The sequence below is a fragment of the Caloenas nicobarica genome, chromosome 1 (genome assembly GCF_036013445.1).
Source record: "Caloenas nicobarica isolate bCalNic1 chromosome 1, bCalNic1.hap1, whole genome shotgun sequence".
NCBI classification, from domain to species: Eukaryota; Metazoa; Chordata; class Aves; order Columbiformes; family Columbidae; genus Caloenas; species Caloenas nicobarica.
Genome location: NC_088245.1, coordinates 43,977,096 through 44,000,935, shown reverse-complemented (window position 1 = coordinate 44,000,935; position 23,840 = coordinate 43,977,096). Strand labels below are relative to the sequence as shown.

Genomic DNA, 23,840 nt, shown 5'->3' with positions numbered 1-23,840 from the left:
ACAATATTTGTGTGGTGCTTGTGTTAAACTGAAGGAGGCTTAAAGCCGTTCTTGTCTTCTGAAAGGTCTGGGAAAGGGAGATCCGGGTGTTGCACATCTTGGCTTTGAGGAACACTGATCCTGGGTATCTCAAAGGACTGCTCTTGGTTTTTCAGAAGCATAGAGGTTGGCTATGCCCATAAGGTGGTAATCTTATGCAGCCCGCTACACAGGAAAAATGCTGAGTTGAAAGATCTTTTGGGCCTAAGCTTTTTCCTACTGATTGGTGTGTCTGTGCTGCAGTCCTAGAACTTTCAGCTCACATTTTCCACATCACACTAAAGAGATACCTAAGCCGTCTTTGCACAGAGACAGCTTGGATCCAGCAGGGTTTGTCAAAAAGGCTGCGCTTTTCTGTACCTGAATTGTCACTGGAAGCAGCATTGCTGTGTGTGCCTGGACTAACAAGTGCTGCTGGCTGTGAACAGAGAGCCAGGCTGGGTGTCTCAGAGCTCAAAGCACGGTTGATTCATAAGCCGGAAAAAATGTCCCATGGGTAATGGAGAATTGACAGTGAAATGTCTCTTGCTAATGTGTTCCTGTCAACTTTTGATTTGCATCTTGCAGGTATTTGCAAGTGGATTTGAACGGAGCCTTCTTTTGGACTTCTCCGAAGCAATGTTCGCAATGAAGCAATTTGAGAGGGTAGGTGGAAGCTTTCATGCAGTTTTATGTTTGGGTTTTTTGTGCTTTTGTTTGTTTTTTTGGGGGGGTTTTTTGGTTGTTTGTTTTTGTTTCGTTGGGTTTTGTGGGGTTTTTTTTTGGTTGGTTTGGTGTTTTGTTTTGTTGCCAAAGGGAAAACTGGGAAGTCCCTAGTATATTTACCTGCCGTGTATGCTGAAGCATTTTTTGTGCATTGACATGTTTATTTAAACTTCCGGCATGACGTGCTAAGAGCGAGAGGTTACTTATACCATTGTGTCAAAGTTTTGTAGTGCTACTCAGATTTGCAGAAGGTCATAGGTATCTCTGCTTACAAAAAGAAGCTTGTCTGTTGGCAATGAAGAGGGTGGGCTTGTTATGGATGGGATGGAGAGGAGTTCTGGAGAAGGTCAGTGGAAATAAAGAATAGGGGATGTCTGGTAGGTCAGGCCTGGAACTGGTAATCTGGGAGGAATCAAATTAATGAAACAGAGTGGGAGGTGAAAGTGAAGTCAGGGATCTTGAATGTCCTGATGAGACTAGATTCGGGGCAAACTTGAGTTTTTACATCAAATCACTGTCCCTGCCGGAGTAAGAGGATGTCTGTGTGTAGGTGACTTGGGGCACCAGGACCGATAAGACTGGTGCTTTGCTGGCTTGTTTGTGAGCGTTTGGATTCCTCTGTGGCTGGTGTTATGTGTTTTTTCTGGATTTTATCATGATTAAAGACTTTACCAATCCTTGATTTTTTTTTTTTTCTCCCTTCAGCATTTTCTTCCATGCTTTCTAGAATACATTGAGCATTGCTTCTCTGGCACAGATACCCTCGCAAAGGATGAGGCCATGGCAATTCTGGCTAAACTCATTCTGGTGAAAGCAGAGCCTCCTACCACTGGTTCAATGGCATTTGAAAAGTATCCTCTCATTTTCACTGAATCATCTGTCAGGTGAGGCTTCTCAAGTTTAATGAACACTGGATGTGTCTCAGTGGCTGCAGGCCTGAGGGCAGTGCAGAGCTACCTAAAAGTGACGCCCCAGTATTTGCCAGGTTTACGTAAAAGGCAACGTTGCTGGCAGATTTGCAACCAAGTGATACGGTAGGATCCCAATCTTCTTTCCGAGATTATTTGAGAAGAGATACTGCCCTGAAAAGCTTATCACTGATATAAAAAGACTAGCAAGTGCTGCGGTAGGCATGCGGTGGGGATTTGTTACACCAAGGTGCGTGCTGCGTCCTTGGGCAGTTAGTCTTTGTAGTGAGTGCTGCAGTCCAGGCTCTCCTCATTACAAACCTCGACTGTGCCCCATCTTTCTTCCCTGTGTGCACATGTCTTGTCCAGGAACTTTCTTGGCAGCCCTACTATGCTCTTACCATAGAGCACAGCTGGGTACCAAAGGGCATGTAATTAATCCCGATACAGCACTGTGCTGGCACAGCTTGACTGCTTCTGGTTGTAAAGCTGGCTTTGTTGCCACTAAGTGGTTGCTTTCCCCCTGGAGCCTCTTTGGAAAGATTTGGAGTAACCACCATCAAGCACAGAAAGACCGTTGCTAATCTACTGATAATGATTGTTCTAATCACTCTAGCTCAGATAATTCAAAACTTTAACCTGCAGAGTAGTGGCTTGCATTGCCTTTTATGCAAGGTTTTATCTTTAATAAAAGCAATCCACTCTGTGGCTTTTTCCTATTTTTATTTAATAGAGTGAAGGTTGAGGAAAGAGAAGTTTGAGTCAAAAGAATTAAATTTGGTTTTCTTCCGTTGTTTTCTTTATCTGTTGATCTCTCTGGATTTTCAGTGGTATAGAGTACATAGCTGTGTGATAGATAAACTCACTTGACACAGACAGAGTCTATGCTCAAGAGAAGTTTATTGTAGTAGAGATAAGCAAAGCAGCGCTGGGTGCACGGGGGAATCTGCTTCCACCTACACGCACACCTGACAGAGTTTTTAGTCGTCATTATATATCCCCCCGTTGAGATTACAATTCTCTATTTTTGGGAATTATCCCACCTACTAATACATATTCATACTAATAGATACACATGCTCTGTCTTGGTGTTAGGGTCTTCTCTCCCCAGCTGGTGGTCGTCAGGATGAAGGCTCTCCTCTTCCTCAGTTTGTCCTTTATCTGAACTCGGGGGTCCTTGTAGAAGAAAATCACTGTCCTTCTGGCTTTCGCTGACGTTTCTATTATCTCCCCCACTTGGTCATCTTCTTGTCCTTCAGTCCACGATTTATCTGTTCCTGTGTTTCGGTACATCTGCTTTCCTCAAAGAGACTCAGAACATCCTTATCAATAACATGAGCCATCTGCCAGCTCATTTAACTAGCAACAGGAATCACTAGGTCACTCTGACATTTACTACAGCTGAGAGGACCTTGGTCTTACTTGGGACTTTTTTGGGCTCCTGAAATGTCAATGGTAGAAGTTAGGGCTGGGAGACATCTCAAAGAGTTGCATACCCATCTCCTACGGAGGATGGAAATAGCAAGTCCTGAACCAGCCCTGAAAGATATCTGACCAAATTGTTATTAAATACTCCAATTCTGGAAGTTCCCAAGCTGCCCCTGGCAGTCTGTTCCAGTACTTTGCTGTCTTTATGGTTACACAGGTGTCTGGGTTTTGTTTGTTTATTTGTTTGTTTTCCAGTCTTCAGTGTGTGAACTAAACTTCCTTTGCTGCAGTTTAAATCCATTGCTGCTTATCTTATCTGCAGGGAACATAAAGAGCAGATTATTTCTTACTCTTTGCATCCAGCTTTTACAAGTATCAGGCTTTGATCATCAGAAACATCTGAAATATTTTTTTTCTTCGGACCAATAATTGTAATTTCTTGAGGTTTATCTCACACATTTTGTTTCTTAAACCTCGATTCTTGATGCTGTCCTTCTGTTAGCTCCTGTATTTCTTGAAGGGTGGAGCCTACGCAGTCGTCTGTGGTCTTGCAAGCAAGCGCCAGGTGGAATGGAAAGATTGCTGTCCATGCACGTGAAATACTCCTGTTCATACGTTCCAGTATGGTGTCAACCCTTTCTGCCCGCAGATAGGCTTGTTAATTTGGACTGAACTTGTGATTCCTTTTAAGTCCCCAGACTTTTACCTTGTCATCTGTTAGTCTATGTCAGCATGATCATAGTTTATTAACAGTAATCACAGAGATGACTCTCAGGTGCTTCTAGAGGCCACATGCCCTAGTTGCGAGGGCATCCAACTGAGAACTGGTGTCTTTCCCTCTAGAAATATTATTTGAACTCAAAATAAATACCTGAGATTTCTTGTGGGCTGTGTTTTGTGCTCCTCAGCACAACTAGATGATATTGGGTGCTGTGGAGGACATTAAATCCCTTGGGTTGTCCAAGTCCTTTTTGCTGGAAGTAGCAAACATAGTTTGGAATAGCACGAGAGGAAAAGGAACAATCTCTGATATGCCATGGTGGGCTACTAAAAAAAGTTTGGTTTTATTTTTAGCTCTAATACAAGGCAACAAACAAGTAAAAGACAAGGAGAAAAGGCAAAAGTACCAGTGTTGGATCATGTACTGTCTTTAATCCATTTACCAGAGAAGGAAGACATCACTGACCTTTCACAGCCTTGGGTTGCCTTGGTTGTACTGCCACATATTAGGTAAGGGATATTCTAAGGTACTATTGTAATGTATTTCTGTAATACTGCCTAGATCACTATCAGTCAGAAATAATTTTACTAAGGGAAGGGAAATAATTACTAACCCTAGTTTAGGAAAACTGGGGTTAGAAGGCAAAAAAATGCTGTGTGGAAACACTATGAGTCAACAATAAAGTCGGGAATAGAATACCAGTTTCATGACATATTTCAGTTTCTGTGTTTTAAGCACTGTCCTCTCTAGACAGAGTTTTTTTCAATAATTATGATGTTCTTATATGGAAGTAATAGTTGAAAGAAGGTGCAATGAATGCTACAGCTTATATTGTGAATTGGAAATAGCAAAAATGGTTTGCTGCTGGTTTCAGACTTGGGGTGAGCTGTCTGTAATTTAATACAAGATAGATGTGAAAGAAAGCTTTCACAGGTGTGTAGGTCTCAGTGTAACATAATGCTAAAAGTCTTCCCATTTATATTGGACAGACCAGTGGACAAAGGAAACATTCTGCACCATGTGACAAGTTTTATAAACTCTCTCTTCACAGCCATTGACAAAGGAAGCCTCTGCAAAGGTCAGTAATGGTTATTTTCTGCTTATTTGCTTTTTGTTGAAATGTAAGAAATATATAAAGCAGTTTTTGTGATGACACAAAGCATGAAAATGAGTAGCAAGAGTATTATATCCAAATTTCTTGACCAGCTCAAGAAAAAGTAGAAAAGCAAAGCTTGGGACAAAACACTCCCTGGGAAATGATTCTGCCTTTGCTGTTCATAGTAATAATGAGGTGGCAGATGTTCTGCAAAGTGGGGAACAGAGATAATTGGGAAGGAAAAGAAGAAAGTGAGAAAAAACAGAATGGAAAACCAGATTCAGACTGCTGAAGCAGTCAAGTGAGGGAGAGACCGTTGACTCACAAGGTCAAATTACACTGTTCTGAATCTATACTGCAAAGTTTGGGACATTACCACCTCTGACCTAAGTGAAAGCACCAATTCTAAAATGCTACATCTTTCCTCCAGGCATGGGTGGTCACTGATTGTCTTCCCTCTCTGGCCAGAAATGAAGTCTTTTAGCTCAGCTTGCATTGGATAGGGCAGTTGTTACTCAGAGGGATTGTAAGTATTTGGCCTTGTGCCAAAGTATAGGCAAGTATTGGAATGCCCCAGGTTCAGTGTTCATCATTCCTTGGTTAGAAAAGTCTTGTCTAGAGTCTGGGTTTTTCCCTTTATAATCCCTTTATTAACATACCTAAATGGCCAATTGGCTCTGTTGCTTTTCCTTCTCTAGTCTTTGTCAAGTGTGGTGCTTTTTGATTTAGCCCGTTCTTCTGTCCTATTTGCAGGGTTTGCATGCGGTCATGATTATTTTAGTGACAATGGACTTATTCTAAAAAAAGAATACCCAAACTTTCTTTTCTTGGGTCTTATCTTTAGTGGCAGTAGTAGCAGTAGCAGCCTTGCACCAGCTCTGTGTATGCAAGGGCCACATTGCTATTTCTTCCTTTGCCCATAAGAGAAAAGAAAACAAATACAACCTCAGTCCTACACTCCTGCCTGCTGTTGCCCCATCCTTCTTCACTTGATTTTCCTCACCTTCCTCCCAAACGAGGGTTCCTGGACACTTCCGTTCCTGGACACTTCCTTCGTCCTGTGACGTTCTTTCCAGCTGCACGATCTCCACAATTGCTTCACTGTCTACTATGACTCCAGTCTCCTCTCACTGCCTGTGCCAGGCACACCCCAAGCCCTCTGCTCCCTCTGTGACCCGCCATGACCAAATGGTATGCAGATTACAGTTTGGGAACCTGTGCCCATACACTCACTATAGATGCAAAAAGCTTCATCCTGCCATTACTTGCAGTTTCTTCTTCTCTCTTTGAAGAGCTCCTTACAGAGGTTAATGGTGAGCAGGATTCAGCACACACCTAGGGACACGCTTTTATTCTATATGCCTGGTTTAGAAATAGTATTTCTTCTGCTTGGGAAGAGACAAAGGAGAGGGCAATTACTAACTTTAGAGTGGCATGGGAAGGGAGTTGCCCTTCCCCTTTCTTACCTGTAAGGGCACTGGCTCTCCTGTGCTTCTGGGAAACCCTCTATCCCTAAAGGAGGCTGAGAGGTTTAGGAAGGAGACATGATTGCTGTAACAAAATTCAGCAAACCTGCCTTCCATTCACTAACAAGTGTTCAGTCTTTAAGTACATGGGATGGGTTTGAAGATCTCATACAGTAGTGCATTGTCCAGGTGCCCAAGTTTATATGCACCTGTGTGGTAGCATCAGTATATATTTTTGCTTCTCTTTTGGTGCAGTCATATCAATTTGGGCAGCATTTATTCATTTCTGAGTGCCGTTTGTGGCATAGAGCTGGCTGAGACTCCTGCAACAGTGCTTAGCTCCACATCTCTGCTCCTTCTGTGCATGAGTGAGACGGAAACAGATGCAAACTGGGAGCTACTCATGTCTTTTCAATGCCAGCTTGCTGGAGTAGGCACTGACTTTGATGGCCAGAGGAGCATTTCTTTCATGGGTTATGATAATGGTTAGAAAATGCACATGATGGTTCTGGGATCCGTATGTTACCCTATTTCTGTGACTCCAGCCATTTCAGGGTGGGCAAGCACCATACAAACACAAGTCATTGGGAGCTGAGTAAATATACAGGCTGTTCTTGTTTTTTCTCTGCTCCAGGAAGCCTGTTTGTGGCCTGCCAAGCTGTAAGTACTCTTCTTAGTCTGGTGGAGTCTTCCGAAATACTCCATTTGTTACCTGTGGAGCGTGTCGAGAGCTTGGTGACGTAAGTAAACTCTGCCTGTTCTGTGATCCTTCATGATTTTCCTTAGCACAGCAGAGTGTTGACTTTGCCTTTATGTAGGGGCTCCTTGTGCTTCTTTGTGGGTTGCCTGTTCTGTTAGGCCATTGTGTTGCTTCACTTGTGTGGTTATGTGAGGTAGAACTGTTGTAGGCACTGTTTGTTTGGAGAACCAGGTAGTTAGTGTTCAGGTAGATGTAGTGCCTGTTCAGTTACATTTTCTCTGCAAACTGAAGCTTTCTTAGCTGCGGAGTAGTATGTCAAATGCATTGGTTCTCATTTTGCCTAGGAGCACTGTACTTAGTAACTTCATTACGTTATAATGATAAAAGTGACAGGAATGGTGCATTCTGAGTTGTGTCAAAAGCCTGAACTTCTGCAGTCTGTTGGCAGTGTTGGGATTCCACCATGTCCTTACATACACGTGTGCTTGCTCCACAATGGGAAGAAGTTTTGTATGCTCATTTTATCTCTTTTGACTGTCTTCTACTTATAATTAGCACAGCTAACTTAGTGGCTGGAGGGATTAAGGGAGACTATTCATCTCTCTCCAGCAAATTCTACTGAACTTATCATCTCCTATCACTGTTGGGCTGGAGCATCTCCAAGCCTTGAGTGGCTTGAGCTTCAAAACTTCCTGTTCAGTTAGGAAATCACGGTGTCCATGTCTGAGGCATGATGGGGATGAAACAGCTTGCCCAGATCAAGCAGGAAGTCTCATCAGGGAGCTTCAGCCTAGGGATTTTCTGCCAGCTCTGGGCTGGGGGTGCGAAACTTGCTTGGTGCAAGGGATGTTAGGTAGCAGAAGAAAGTTTCCCTGTGGGCAGACAGGATTCCTGGTGTCTCAGCTAAGCCCAGATTATTTATTTTCTGTTGAAGTTGATCACTGACTGGACACCTGGGCGATAGCAGCAGCCCTTGTCTGACCTGTGCAGGTTTGCTTTCTGCAGCTGTGTGTGTGTGTGTGTGGGTCCAGCCTGCTGGCCCCAGTTTGACAGGCCTGATTAGCACAAAGGAGGAGCCTCGTGCCTCTTGGGCTGTTGCGGGTAATTAATTGGGCTTTGAGACTGCAAGCCAGTGTGCTGGTGAAGTCTAACTTCACTGGCCTATTGGTGCACAATATTCAGCACAGTCTGAAGTCGTGGAATTTTCTCTTAATACTGATATTGTCACTACTGCCTTATCTTTGAATATCTGTATTGTTGCAGTGGTATCTGTAGGCTAATAAAATACTGTTGTTTTAGCACTTTTCCTTCAGATCCCTCTGCGTTGCTGTTGGCTGATCTCTATTATACGAGGTTGGCATTGTGTGGGTGCCAGGAACCCCTTTCCCAAGGGAAGCTAATGGACTTGTTTGAGAAGTTACATCCTAATATTTCCACTGGCGTTTCCAAGGTAATCTGCTTTTTTTGAGTACATGCAAGATAATTTGTATTTTAACAATGTAATTTAAGTAAACTGAGTTAAATAACAAAGGCTGAAAGGAGAAATATGAGACTGTGTAAAGCTATTACTCCCATAGTATCTGTTTAGGACTGTATCCATTTCTGAGAGGCTGCCGTGGGGCGTGGGTTAACAGAGGTTAACTTTTAGCCCTGCGAGGCTTGCCTCTTCCCTAGAGGTGAGTTGGAACAGAAGCCTAATGAATTCATTTTGAATTGCCTGCCAAACTACAGGAGCTCATCTGTTTCTCAGCTCTAGGAGGAACCCAGTGAAATCAGCCTCCTGTGCAAAACATTAACCTCTGTGTAGGTGTGTATGTGTCTGCATGTGTAGCCTGCATTCTCCTTCTTGCCTCTGAGATATGTTTCCACTTGGACAGGTACGGCTATTGACCGTTCGAATTCTAAACCATTTCGAGAATCTACCTTCTGCACAGATTAAGGTAGAGCTAAAACTTTTCATGTAACATTTCAAAGCCATCTGTGTTTGATTTTTGCGTGAACTCTTCCACTTTTCAGAAGCAAAGCATGTGACTGGCAGAGTCTGTCCTATGCTTTTGTGCTTTCACATTCTAGTTTTCTCTCTTTGTCCCACTGCCTCCTGATGTTTTCAAATGTGTGAGTTTTCATCCCTAAGTGGAGGAAATGAACACAGGTCCCTTGTCTTTGTTCTGTGATCCAAAATGGCTGGGACTCTGTGTAGTTTTGTTGAAATACCTTTCAATGAGAAAAGACTTAACAAAATGCATGTCATATGTTTGTTCAGGGTGATGGCATAGGGGAGCTCCAGCCAGTATTTGCTGTATTGCTTCAAGCAGAACTTATGCCAGCAACAGTGAATGATTACAGAGAGAAACTTCTCCATTTGAGGAAACTAAGATATGATATAGTACAGTCTACAATACCAAGTGGATCTTTGCAGGAGGTAAGTAGCTATTGTCAAAAAGCAGTTGTTACATTCCTTTGTCCAAGATAACATCCTTATTCCATCACGTGGATTGCAGACTTTTTAATAAGAGCTTGTAAAAAAAAATTAATTACCTCCTAGATTAGGTTTTAGAAAACTTTCTTGTTAGTAGGGATCACAGCTCCTGTTGTCCTTGAGACTACTGTGTTCTCTTGAATATTTAGTAGAGCAACAATGATATCCAGATAAATGGTCCACAACAAGATTAATCAGATTTCGGTGTCATGGAAAGGAAGGCAAATGGTTCCAGGGAGAAATTAGTCTTGAGCAAATTTAAAATCTCAACCTTGCCATGCCCTCAGCATGGTTGAACGTTGGTAGGACTCCCCTTGGCCACTGGAGAGCCTAGCTTCTAGATCTTGCTGCAGGGTAGAAATCTGGTATGCGTGTGGCTGTTGAATCTCCACTGCTGTGGGGTTAAAAGGAACCTCCATTTCTAGATGATGGAAGGATCACAGTTTTACTAGTTAAATGGTCATGGGTTGGGCGAGAGGGTGTTTTTGGTTGTTTTCGTGGCTGTTACTGTACCTGTTTTTGTTTTTGGTTTTTTTTTTAGCTTGACTTGTAAGCTGCTGTGTAGAAGGGTTATAGGTCAGTCCTACTGTATGTAGGTCAGCTAGGAGCTAGTCCAGAGGGCATACTTCTAGGCCTACTGCAATGAAGACTCCTCAGGGCAAACTTTCCTCTTTCTGAGGTCCCTAATGCTGCTGTGGCAGCCCTGAAGTTCAAGAGGGAGGGCAGGCAATCCAGATCATCTGTGCTGAACTGTTTTTTGCACATTTATGGTATGTAGGTATGGTGACCAGATCTCAGTGCAGCTTACAGTAAATGGGCTCATGCAGCTATAAGACAAGGAATGATGATGTGTGTGCCTTGCTTTGCTTACTTGTAGTACTTCTGAGAAGTTATTTGATCAAAGTTTCCTCTTCGAGAGGAAAAAAGGTTGGTTGGTCTTTAGCTATTGTTTTTTACATCTCAACAAGATGATATTGTGCGTCATTCTAGGTGCCTCTTCGATATTTACTGGGAATGCTTTATATTAACTTCAGCCCTCTCTGGGATCCTGTAATTGAACTCATAACGTGAGTATGTGCGGTTGGATGCTGCAATTTCCGGTTCTCTCGCAGAATAATTCCTTCCTTTGTTCTGTGAACAGAAGTTGAGGTAAAAATGTCTGGTTTGGAGAGACTTGTACATCAGAATCTTCATGTGAAATCTTCTGAAACAAATCTGATCTCTCAAAATAAATGACAGCTTGTTAGACTCTTAATTTTTAACTTAATTTCTGATTTATTCTTGCAATTAAAGGGAACTTGCAACAAATATAGTCAAATAGCACCAGAGTTTTGAGTCGAAGGTAGCAGAATTTCGTTAGTGTTTCACAAATGCTTAAAGGAGCAAGAAGTCCCTCTCAGTTTCCCCGTCTCTGACTTTTTTGTCCTTACTGGAAAACTTCTAAATCCTACTAAAGAGTAGGGAAGACTTACCATGGTGACAGCTGAGCTGAATACTGAAGTTAGTGTCTGCTTTCAGCCTGACTCTATCTCCTTGGCTTTTTTTCCTCTGTTGTATGATTTAAAAGGATAGGATTTTCCCCTTCAAGCTAGTGAATTAATAAAAAAATATTAAACCAGCTCTTCAAAAGATATGTCCATGCTAATTCTTCCTTTAGTTCTAGATGATATGACTGTACAGAAGTCAGTGGAAAGCTTGAGAACATTTTTACTCAATTTGAGTTCATTTGAAGTCAGGAGATACAGGAAGATTATTTTAACAACATTTGACATTTGGGATCCATGAGTGAAGGCAAGGAAGAGCTACAGCTGTATCGTGCAGATGTCCTGTCTTCGGACACCCACATTAAAGCAGTGATCAAAGCCTCTGATTGTGTTAGCTTGTCTAGTGATGCATGGCTTTTTCTTTTCCTTTTAATTTCATGCTGTCTTATGTTTTGTTAGTTCTCATGCAAAGGAAATGGAGAATAAACAGTTCTGGAAGGTCTTATATGAACATTTGGAGAGGGCTGCTACCTATGCTGGTAAGTTACAGCTCCTAAACATTGTTATGATGGTAACCCAGCTAATTGTGCATGACATGACTGTGTTTTCATGTGCTCCAAATTTACATGTGATCGGGGAAGTCAGGACCAGGCTCTTGACTGCCAGCATCATGTTCAGGGCAGGAATGGAGAGGCTTGGGAGAAGACTGTTTCCTTCTGTCCTAAACACCAAGAAGTAGGTAGAAGAGGCCCTGGTGTTGCAGGAGGGAGTTGCAGGTTGCAGGAAGCTGTGCAACTGTTCTGTCCCTGCTTAAGGCTTCCTCTGCCCAGACTGATCGGGAACAATGACAAAACCTGTATAATGGGGCTGATCGTCTTTCTGCTCTATAGGTTCAGTGGAATTCCCGCAAACAGGTGTCTTTCTTGAGCGTGCCTATGGGCTTATGGAATCTAGGATTTCACGTAGAGCCATGAGCACGCAGCCATTTCTGGACTTCTCTGTTATTCAAGAGAACTGAGCTTAATTGAGATGTGTCAGGGCTGTAAGACATCCTAGAATACTTTCTAAGCACTGTGGGTCTTTCAGGTCAGCATTAAATACAGTTGTCTAAACAGGTACTTGTCACCAAAAGTATTAATTTCATAATGGGGCACTGATACCTTGCTACTGGCAATAATGAAATAACCCACAGAGATTTTCTTCTTCTGTTCTATAGAAATGGAGCTGCAAAATGAACTAGATGAACAGGAGGAAAGCATTGCTGAAATGGAAAGCGAGAAAATACCAGAAGGAAGGGTGGGGACTGTCTTCTTGGAGCAGCTGAGGACTAGAACAGATAGCAGTGATCGGCTGGACCACACAAACTTCCGTTTTCTACTGTGGAAAGCACTGGATAAGTTTCCAGACAGAGTGGAGCCTAGGTCGAGGGAACTTTCCCCACTTCTTTTGAGATTTATTAGGCAAGTAAGATTTATTTTTCAGTTGAGAGGACACATTAGTTTGATTGTGTTGCTGAGCTTTAAGGTTATGACTATCCCATTATAGACTTTTATTTCCTGATTGCATGGCTGATGAGATGTCTGTTTCCAGTTAAGATAACCTTTTGATTGAAATACACATTCTATTGGAAACACCGCTCAAGAAGCAGACTGAAATGAACCTGGCAGTACATTTCTTCTACTCAGTCTCTCATTTATTGACTTGCGACTGTCACAGCCTCATTACTCCATTAGGGAGTGATTTCAGTGGAAATAAAGTTCCTTTTTAAAAATGAAAATATATTTTAATTTGGAATCACAGAATACCAAAACGTTTTTCCCAGGAAGGAGGAAAATACTGGCTTTGTTAGAGGATGACTCAATTTCTGCCCCTGGAGGGAGAGCAGTGGTGTGCTTGCATGTGTGCACAAATCAGATAGTATGATACACCTGGGGTAGATGTGATCTTATGGCAGGAGACTGTTTCTTTTAGGCTTTCTAATCGTAGAAAAGGAATATGTTTTGCTTGCCTTCCTGGAAAAATTGAACCGTACTTTAGTAGTTTAGTTTCCTCACTCTCACACTGCCATACTCACTGTTCGCCTGCCCAGTCAAGCAAACACAACCCCCATGCCCTCCACATAACCTCTTTACAGACCTCTGGTAATTCAGTGATTCACGTTTCTCTTGTCCTCTCCATCAGGTACCTCCAGTCTCATTTAGTGTATTTGGTCACTGCCTTATATCTCTGCAACTTGTAGGCAAAGAAGCATATACTTGCTGAAATATGCTGCTGCTTTGGGAATTTTTAGCTATATAGTATCCCAAGACACAGTGCTGTTAATAATGAAAATGGTGGATTGTGGAGTTTTTAGTTGTTCTTGCCCTGAAACCCTGAAAAATGCTATGCTTCTTATTTACTTCCTTTTTCTTTAATTTTTTTTTTTTAAACGCAGAAATGAGTACTACCCAGCAGATTCATTAGTGGCTCCATCTCAGGATCTTAGAAAGAAAACTAGTGGTACAGTAGCAGTAGCAGCAGCAGCAGCAAAAGAAATATCTGGTGAAGAGGTAAATGATGTTGCTATGGAGGAGGAGGAGGAAGAAGAAAAGGAAGAAGAGGAACCAATTACAATAGGACTACCAAAAAAGAAAACAAGAAGAGCTGCTGCTAAGTAAGTATTTTTAGTTTTCCTTCCTAGTGCTTTGACAGAAAGGCAGATTCAGCAGCTCATGTTGAGATGAAAGCCGTGTTTGTATTTATATTCCTTTTTCTTCGTTTACGTGCACTTCATAGTTTTTCAGTGGATTATAAGCACTTTAGAGTAAGAAATTGTGCCTGCACAGTACTAAACGTCCAAAGACCCTGCCCAGATTTTTTCATTATCTCATTACCTGCTGACAGTCTGTGGTTTGTGTTACTTTAAGCAAAAATTATGTGGTATTCTGAAGTATTTGGAGGATATTGTACCTACATTCCCCTGGCTTCTCTGTGTGTATCTGTTGGTCTTTTAAAACCATGGGCATTCCCAAGCACTTTGAAAAATTAGCTTTTCATTTAGGTATTTTAATACAGGGATTCTGCTGTTGCATACCTGCTATATTAATAGATCTTGGTCTTGGTGGTCTTAGGGACAAAGATTTTTATGTGGTGGTGTTTTAGACTGAAGCTACATGCTGTTGAAATGACACTGTTTGCAGTGCTGAATACATGAAGAAAGTGACTCTTTGTATGAATTCTCCATGATTTCTCTAATCAGAGTCTTTACCCTGATGACCTCTGTCAAATGACCATTGCAAATACATCACAAAGACTTGTATTTTGCCATTTTCTCTGCAAAGGATGGCACTTAAAACGACATAAAAGTTCAAAATGTCACCTTACATGTTGGAACACAATGCGTATTTGATGTGTAACCTGAATTGTCATCTAGTCCTAGGTGTTTTATAGGTGTTTCATTTTATTCAGAGATTCTGACTTATATCTGCAAATTAGCAGCAATTAAAATACAGTGACAGTCCAAGATTTTTTTTTTTTTTCCCAACCTCCATCTCAAAATGCCCATGTGGAAACATTAGTTCCTGGCAGCAGTGATAAAAGCATAAAAGATTTACAGGAGGTGTGTTAATGAGTTCTGGAGTGACCTCCCTTCATCTTTGCCCTGGATACTCTGTGCAGTCAGGCCCGTGCTGTGGTAGGGGAGCCCTTGTGGGGCTGCACCAGGTCTGGCTGATTCAGCAGGAGGACCCAGACCTGCCCCAAATTCGGTGTGGGGTTGCCAGACGGCGTCTTACTCAACCTTTGGCTGAGCGCAGCCATGAGGAGGGTGGCCCAGCTAAGCGTCTGGAGAATTCAGTGTTAACTACTGTGGGGGGCAGCTGGATGAGAGCAGCCTCTGCCAGCCCCACATGTGATAGAGATCTCACACCTTCCTTATCCTGGTCACCTACCTCCCCTCCCACAAAGTGGAGGCTGGGGCAGATGTGGGGTGACACAGGCCACCTCTAGAGGAACTGACTCCCATCTGTGCTTGCAGCCCAGCATAAGTCCGGCACAGTCTGTGGCTAAATGCTAGCCATCATATTGACAGGAGTGAAATGGGCACCAGTTAAGGACAGGTGAATAAAGAGGTAAATTGACCCGTTTGGTGTTCCAGACTGGGCTGGCAGAGAGAAGTAAGCTGCATGCTGACTGTTTGTATTCCATTCTCACCAAAAGCTGAACCCACCTAGTGCTACTGAGGAAATGTCCTTCTCTGTGCAGTGGAGTGACATCTGGAAGAACTGCTTAGAAGAGGGAGCAAGATACCTCTTACTGTGTCTCTGAAATGGAGACCTGTATACTTGGGAACCTCTTGTGCCGTTTGGTTTTTTTTTTTAATATCTCGTTAATAAATTTTAATAAAAGTTCACAATTTGTTTATGATAATGCAAGCTTGTCTCTTCTGGTCATTTTAAAAGATTATTGTTTTGTTTTGTTTTACAGGCAACTAATAGCCCACTTACAAGTTTTCTCTAAATTCTCGAATCCTCGTGCATTGTATCTGGAGCACAAGTTGTACGCATTATATACCCAGGTGATGCTATATGCTGGCTTTTAGAATTAATGCTAATAAAAAACATCCTTGTTTGAATGCAGTGTCTGAGACTGCAGAAACCTGTCATTTTATGAACACAGCCATGACAGCTGAAAAAGGAGCCATCCTTGAGAGGGCTTTTCCTGGCAGGCTTCACTTGAAATGAGCCCCTTTAGCAAAGACCTGCTTGAGATACCTGGTTTAGTTTGCCAGGAGTGGCTCATGCAAACAGATCTGGCAGCAGACCAGTCGTCTTTGGCAAAGTGGAGCTCCGAGTGGCTGTAGAGGGAGTCTGTTCCACTTGCACAGCAAGATCTGGAAGAGGATTTTGAATCCAAGCTTGGGGAAGACCTGAGGAGATTTGTCCTTGTTGTACAGTGTTGTGTCTACAAAGAGTATGGTCAGCGTGAACAGCGGATCTTTTTGCATCAAAAAAAAAGAAAACAGAATTTCTTCTTGAAGAATATTCAGTCTGATAAGATGCCTTTTGAGGGATTTCCCTGAAGGAATTGTCAAAAATATGACTCTGAAAAGGGATTTTAAGTCTTCATCCTACATTCCTTAAAGGGTATTTTATTAATTTGACTGGGTTTTGTTGGTTCCCAATTTGTGAATTTTTTCAGATCATTGGGGTTTGCTCTAATTGTTCCCGGTTTGTGCTTTCTGAGGCTGTGGTCAGTGGGCTGTAGAACTGTTTTAAATGGTACGAACCCGTTAGTTCCCTGAGTTTCACCAGGCACCCGGTGTGGGAGTTGGAAGGTCCATTCGGTAGTCCCCGAATTTGAGAATAAACATCCACTCTGTTTCAGTTTTGCTTAGGAAAAGAGTTGGTCTATGTGTTTCCTTGCCTATATTCTTAGGAAAATATTGAACAGGTATGTACAGGTCAAAACAGTGTGTGAAGAGACTTTGCGCATCAGGTCTTATGAGTATTTTGTGTTTGTCACAGGAAAGAATCCGGGTGTCTTGGGATGGTTTGGGTAATCTGCTTTTTAATCCAGTCTTCCCTGATACACAACTGATAACTGGTTTTGGAGGTTGGAAACACAAGCTGACAGTGATGCAAAATACAATTATGAAAAGCCAAATATTATAACTGTCCTATGTAGATGAGGGGAAAAGTATATATGAACTACTAGCAACTGTGTCTGCTTTTTATGAATGACAGTTGTGTATTTGCATCTTGGCTTTATATTGGCAACATGTACATTCAGTTTCCATGTTGATAAGTCAGTCCAAAACCTACTTGAGCTTGGAGCCTTTGGGTTGTTTCACTATTTTCAGTAAGCACTTCTGTCTTCTAGATAGGGACTAATTTTCTTTCTTTTGTTATTTGCAGTTGCTGTCCCATCAAGACCAGAATGTACAGAGAATAGCTCTTGACTGTATAATGACATACAAGCATCCTCACCTACTGCCATACAGGTAAAACATTTTATTTTAGCATCTGTGAATGAGCCCAGTGTCATATCAGAAGCCTGCTTAGAGTCAGTTGCCTCAAAGAGAGAACCTTTTCTTTATTTGTTGAAAATATATGTATAAATTTTAATTTTAGCCAGCTGTATATTCCCTGTCTAAAACAGGAAACAAGGTCTTGAGGTTGGTCAGTATTTCTTTTTTTTTTTTTTTTTTTTTTTACAGGAAAATGACAACACTTTCATTCTGTCCCAGAATAGTGTGTGCTTAGTAGTTCAATCACTTTCAAAGATGACTTTTGTATTGATGATTTATAACTACCCAGAGAAAGTGACAGCATAAAGCTGTAGTTTGTGGTTGAATAATCTCTTCAGAATGTTTCTAGGAGGTACTTGCCTACATAATTAGCTTGAACTTCCTGGTTACTTTGATATTTTTTATTAAAGGGCAGAAACATAGTTCTTTAATATTTTATATACAGCATAGATTAGATATATATGCATGTGTGTGTGTCTGTTTATTTTTACAAACCCTACCTGCCCTTGAGTAATATTTATTGCTCTCAGGGAGAACTTGCAAAGGCTACTGGAGGACAAGAGTTTTAAAGAAGAAATAGTCCATTTCAGTATTTCTGAGGAGACTGCAGTAGTAAAAATGGAGCATCGACCAGATCTCATCCCTGTTCTTATGAGGTGTGTCATGAAGTGTGGGTGTAAAAGTTTCACATCAAAGTACCATGAGCAGAGATGTAATGCTGCTGCATTTTTAAACAGTTGAGTTAAACCTATGGTTAATAGTATAGTTCGACGACCTAGTTTGTGATGTTCTGTATGGTTTTGTTATTAACACATTTATGAAATGTGTTGTGCAAATGATGTTTTCTTTAAAAACAGCATTTTGGCAAATACCATTTCTGCTAAGGCTTACAGAGGACTGTGGGAACATTTCGGTTCACTGAGTATTGCCACTTAGTTTTATTGAGATACAGTGATATAAGTTGTCATGCAGATAACTGGTTTTATACCTGAAGCCCTAAGCAAAGCTTCCCTTGTAGTAGCAGAAGCTGATAATTCGCTGGGATGTTTTTGGGCAATGTGTAGTAATTCTGTGGACATCCTGAAGGAGGGGACTTGCACTCAGCTTGTTCTCACTAGAGAATATTTTAAAACACAGTTTCTCCTTCAGAATAAGAGTCTAGGAAACAGATGGCTTGCTGAAAGCTAATACAACATCTTTTTTGGCTCTTGAAGAGTTCTCTACGGCAGAATGAGAAACAAAACAGGGAGCAAAACGCAGGGCAAGTCTTCAGCGAGCACTCGCATGTCAATCGTTCTGCGATTTCTTGCTGGCTCCCTGCCAGAAGAGATACGGATGTTCTTGGATCTGCTCTTTGAAGCTGTGAAGCAATTCAGTAATGGTAGGTACAGCTCGTAGAACCTGGGCGTGTGATATTTCCTGACCTGTAAAGATGTGGGAGGATAAGTAGACTTAGTACTGTTGTGTTTGTTATTTTTTCTCTAACAGTGCTTTGGCAGGATGAAAGGGTGGAAATAAACTTTTGATAAGGATGAGGAGTCCCTTGAGCTTTTCCATAGAAAGCACAATTGCTCTGTTTTACAGGTTCAAGGCCAAAAAACCAGAATGACTTGCCAGGCTTGTGCAAGGAAGCTGTAGCAAACCAGGAAAGAGCAATTGCTGGTGTCGTAGGCTAGCCTTTGTATGATGGCAATAAACAGGAGTTGTAAAGTGCTCTGATACTCTAGCAGTGGGAGATGTTCATGTCAGAGGGAGATGTTGACCCAGAGCTTTCCTTATTTAGAAAGCTGAACACGAGGGTCTGTAATTTAGGCCCAGATTATACTATTTTTCATTGAAAATTGTTTTCGGTAGTGAGTATCTTCATGGTGGTTCTCTAGATAAGTTGTTGTCTCTTTGCCTGTCACAGGGCCTTGCCAGACTGCAGTGCTTCGAAGTATGTCGGAGCTGGATTTAGCTAAAGTCCTGCCTCTTGGGCGTCAGCATAGCCTCTTCAATGGTCTCGAAATTGTGTTGAAAAACATGGGACATTTGATCCATCAGTACCTGCCTGAAATTCTACAGATTCTGCTCTGCATGACGGCTGTGGTATCCTGCATCCTCCAGCAAAGAGAAAAGGTACAACGTACACAATTTACAAACAAACATGTAAATTAAATTCCTTTCCATCCCCCTCCCCTTAGCTTGCACAATTACACACACCTTCACTGGTTCAGGTAAAGATAAGTTTAATGCCAGCATGGAGTGGAGCTTAGCAATTAGGTATCTGTCAAAATAAGAGGCCAATGATATTTGGCTGAAAGTGGTACAGGGCTCAGGCAGTGTAGGTGGACTTAATGTATTTAGAAAGCTGCTTTGGACTGCATTTTTGGTTTTGAGTTACTGAAGGAAGAGTTGAAGGTGATCTCTGCACATTGCTACCTGCCTACTCTGTGGAGAGATGGGCATGAAGGCGAGCTAAATGACTTGTTCTAAGGACATAAGAAGATCTTATGGCTGGAAGTCAAAATTACCCTTAAAGATTTGATTTCTTGGCTGCAAGGGTAAAACATTTAAGCTGGGGAAGGAGAGGATTTAAAGTTCTTTGCCTGAGGACTTCAGAGCAAAACTTGTCTTTGAGGTGTTTTGTTGCACTGCTAAACCCCAGGGGGCCTCAGCATTGTGGATGATCGCAGTGATTATCTACAGTGATGGTCTCCTGTCGTGGGACACAGGGAGAACTTGGCTACCAGCCATGCTTTCAGCACACTAGAAGCATGTTCAGCTCTGCATCAGGAGTAGTCATGCTAATCCAGTGTCACAATTTGGGCCTCAGCCAGGTATCTGCAGAGCACCGCCAGTGTTTTTTTCCCTTGCTGTGCAATGGCTCTACATGCAGAAAGGGTCAGGTGAGGAGAATATTCTGTTAAAAATTTGCTGCAGCTGAAGATGAGGCATGTTGGTTTACTGCTGCCCTGTGCCCAGGAGAGCAGCGCAGAGGTCCCTGAGCTCTAGCCCAGGTAGCTCAGGGGTTCTCATGCCAGCTGTTTGGAACACTGTGACACTGAGCCAGGCTTTTCTGTCTTTTTGAAACCAGTGCCTTTGTTAGACTTTGACGCAAATAGGAAAAGGAAAGCTCAAGTCTGGTCCAGTGCAGAGTCTGATCATGTATTTGGTGCGAAACAAGCAAACTGCACAGTCATCATCACTGCGGTGTTGAAAGGAATGATGAGATGACAGACTGAGCAAGTGGTGTGTTGAAAGGAATTATGCGATGATAGACTGAGCAAATGGTGTTCGGTAATGAATGTTTTGTCACCGTGCGCCTGTGTTCTTGCCAAGACCTGTCTGTGAGCATTCGAGGTTAGAAATTGCCTTGAAAACAATCCATCAGACAAGGCAAGCGCTTGCAGTCAGGTGCCATCCAAGGTCCCATAGTTGCCTGCAGGCTTCAGAGAACCTTTAACTGTCCTCATCTAAGAAGGGGATGAGCAAATCTTAGGACAGCAGCATCCCATAGTCTGACTTAAGCAATGGATTGCAGGCGCCTACGTGTTCCAAACTGGGAAAGGATTTTTAAAATCTGATTCGTTCATTGCTAGGATAGTCACATTTTGCCAGGGTTACTGCGGTAATCCTGTCATCATGTAATGTGTGGAGTGACAGTCAGTCATTGGTCTGAACTTAATTTAGCACTTCATTACCCCAGGAGATGTTAAAAGCTCAAGGAAGAGTGTGAGAAATCTGTTTATCTTGTCTAATGATTAGAAGACATTCTTGGAGTTTGAGAGTAATTTATTGCAGGCTGATACTGCCTAGAGAGTTAAACATCAACCTTGACTATTTTAACCCAAGTTGTTAATTTACCATTTCCTGCTGATTGTGTTCCTTATTGAGTTTCTTTGCCCTCTTAAAGACTTGATCTCAGAGGACTGCTCTTATGAACAGTTGGAGACAAAAGTTATTTTGCTTGGATGTCACCATTAGCAATAGCAGCCTGGTTTGTGCTTGCTTTGGTCCTTCAAGCAGCTCATTTGCTTCCTGGAAGCTGATTGCACACCATAAGTATACATTCAGCACAACTTGGGAACCTCCTGTAACCAAATGCTGTACTCCCCCCCGTGCTGTTGGAGGAGGTGATTCACATCCTTGCCTTCTCTATTCCTCTCCCATCTCCTTGTCTGCTGATTTCTTTTCTTCCCAGTAGATCTCAGTGTGCAAAGTACAAATTTGCTTTCAAGAGCTGATTTGGGTCCTTTCCTATGTAAAACAGAATTACTTAAAGTGTCAGGGCTGGAAATGTAACTGTGGTGTAGCTTTCTGCGTTTTGTCCAAAAAGGGCAAATGCTATTTCAAACCTGTCAGTGTGGATTTTCATGAGCTGAAAGAGTCCTGTGTAACTGACTCAGTGCAGGTGAAGGAACCTCTTAGAAAAATTTAGGTCAGCTGTGAGAGGTAGATTGCTGCTGTGAACAACTTACAGGAGAAAACAGAACGTCATTGTGATAGTTCGAGCAAAGGTTGTATCTGTGGTCATTGAATTGCTGTATTTAATTTCAGAGCAAGTAGTTAATAGTTGTTCTGCAAAGGTCTTACTGGAGGAGTTTTTGTTTCCTTTTTACAGGTCCAACCTAGATTGATTAATCCACTGAAGAATTTGAGACGTCTTGGACTCAAGCTTGTGGGGGAGTTTTTTTCTGATTATGAGACCTACAGCTTTAGTGTGAATGAGATTGATGCAGTTTTCCATGCAGTGGTGTGGCCTCAGGTTAGTATTTCTTGTTCTTCCAAGCAGCTTGTGTGTAACATGTACCATGCAGAGAACTTCAGCTGCACTGGAGTCCATCATGTCAGCTATGTCTGTCACAAGATTGGATGCGGCCTCAGACAGATTCTGGCATTCTGACGTGTCTATGCAAGGCTAGTTTCTTGAATCATAGAATAGTTTGGGTTGGAAGGGACCTTCAAAGGTCATCTAGTCCAACCCCCCTGCAATGAGCAGGGACATCTGCAACTAGATCACGTTGCTCAGAGCCCCGTCCAGCCTGCCCTGGAGTGTTTCCAGGGATGGGGCATCTACCACCTCTCTGGGCAACCTGTGCCAGTGTTTCACCACCCTCATTCTTGGCTCATGTCAGATTAGTATTGGAATAATCAAGTCACAGGCTAAAGTAGAAATAAATTCATCTGAATAAAACAACTGCCATTTCTTTGTTCTTTAACCACAGAAGCAGACTTCTTCCTTGGATGCTTCAGGGAAGCAAAATGATACTAGTCACTTTTAGGTGCACTTTGCTACTTTTCTGTGTGACAGTTATTGAGCCTGTGGTAGGTGACTGCAGGAACAAATGCTGCTGCGGGAAAGGAAGAACCCAGCAGGACCTGTCTGTGGGCTGTGAGCTCTTGTGCCTGCCTGCTGGGAGTCCTGTGTGAGCACAGAAAAAAAGCAGAGGATTGTGGCCTTCACCAGAGAGGTTCAGGTCATCTGAGTCGAGAAAATGCACCATTGTGAAAGGGTGAGAGAACACACAGTATTTAAAATGAAACTGTGCTGGTTGTGTCAGTTGCACTGGGCCCTGAGATTATCAGGGAATGCCTGTACCAGCTGTGGGTTGTCTCTGCTCGAAAGGCAGTTGCCTCCACACAAAGGGTGACTGAGCAAGATGGGCTGAGTTCAACAGAGCTCTTCCAGTGAGGCTTTTGAAGTATCCAAACGTCCAACTTCCTTGCAGCAGAAAAGCCGTCAAAGAGCACCAGGAGCAACTGGCATGGCCTGTGAAACCCCAGATCTGCTGCTCTAGACTTTGTGTTTGTTTACTCCTACTTTGTTTCTCTGATCTACCAGTAACAATACGTGTAGTACATGTACGTGGACAAACGGTGCATAAAGTAATTTCAGGCAGTGCATGTAGCTCTGTATTTGACTGGCCTGAGCAACAGGGGGTTATATGTTGCTGGTTTGTCCATGGAGTCTTTTGAAGACCAGGGTGCTACATGGGCCAGGCAGTGTGCGTTTACTGCAGTCCCAGAGCAGTTCAAGCACGTGGTTTGGGCTTTAAGTCAGCAAAGCACTTAATGCTTTCAGGAAGCATTGTGTTTGAAAACGCTGAGTAAATCTGAACAAGATGTAAAAATGTTGTTAAATAGTTAGAATTCCTGTTGTCCTTATAGATGTCAGGAAGACAGCTGATTTTGGAGCTTGGATGCAAGTATGATCTAGAAGCTCCCTCTAGAGGGAGTCTCTACCAGTGAGCTCCATGAAGATGTGGTTTTGGCAGAAGAATCATTTGACTTTTGTGCTTTCCTTTTTTTTAAGGCTGTGGAACTGAGGTGTTTAAAACTCATGGAGAGGGAAAATTGTTTTAAGCCTCTTGTACTTGGAACTGGAGCTTGCTGCTCTTCATACCCCAGGAGTTTGCTGCAGAGGCTCAGTATCATTAGGCTGCACAGCAACGTTCCTGCAGGATTGGAGTAACGGTTTACTCTTCATTGTACATCATGTACTCTGTTTTACACAGTAGCCATCCTGGCTATTGCCTCTGAATGCACTGGAGCCTCAGCTGCCTGTGTGTTTGCTAACGGTGCCCTGCTGACAATCCAGCTGTGGTCAGCGTGGAAACCCAGCGGTGTGACTTGCGTGCAGCCTGTTGAGTTGCGGAGTGGCAGCAAGGAGAGAGCCAGACCTGTGCACTGTGTTGCTTTTGCCTGGGTCCAGTCGTGTGAAGGAGCAGCAGCTACTGCGTGGGGCTTACACTGGGCAACTCTTAGGTGGGGTTGTTTTAGACACAGAACCCTCTTAGGAAGATCCCATTGCTGGGGTGTGGTGCG

General features: G+C 42.6%; 1 protein-coding gene across 2 annotated transcripts in view; it reads left to right on the top strand.

Moving 5' to 3' along the window:
• The window catches only part of UTP20 (UTP20 small subunit processome component), a 66,591-nt gene that overhangs the window by 10,591 nt on the left and 32,160 nt on the right, over window positions 1-23,840 (top strand). The window contains exons 11-28 of one of the 2 annotated variants that reach the window (XM_065658363.1): window positions 607-684; window positions 1,450-1,628; window positions 4,155-4,310; window positions 4,791-4,879; window positions 6,998-7,103; window positions 8,363-8,513; window positions 8,941-9,003; window positions 9,327-9,485; window positions 10,533-10,609; window positions 11,486-11,565; window positions 12,243-12,486; window positions 13,461-13,679; window positions 15,491-15,581; window positions 16,921-17,006; window positions 17,564-17,689; window positions 18,248-18,414; window positions 18,943-19,151; window positions 21,637-21,780. In XM_065658363.1, the coding sequence (XP_065514435.1) occupies window positions 607-684; window positions 1,450-1,628; window positions 4,155-4,310; window positions 4,791-4,879; window positions 6,998-7,103; window positions 8,363-8,513; window positions 8,941-9,003; window positions 9,327-9,485; window positions 10,533-10,609; window positions 11,486-11,565; window positions 12,243-12,486; window positions 13,461-13,679; window positions 15,491-15,581; window positions 16,921-17,006; window positions 17,564-17,689; window positions 18,248-18,414; window positions 18,943-19,151; window positions 21,637-21,780 (2,424 nt within the window). The remainder of the gene's footprint in view (window positions 1-606; window positions 685-1,449; window positions 1,629-4,154; window positions 4,311-4,790; window positions 4,880-6,997; window positions 7,104-8,362; window positions 8,514-8,940; window positions 9,004-9,326; window positions 9,486-10,532; window positions 10,610-11,485; window positions 11,566-12,242; window positions 12,487-13,460; window positions 13,680-15,490; window positions 15,582-16,920; window positions 17,007-17,563; window positions 17,690-18,247; window positions 18,415-18,942; window positions 19,152-21,636; window positions 21,781-23,840) is intronic. The other variant, XM_065658370.1, reaches the window with a different exon arrangement.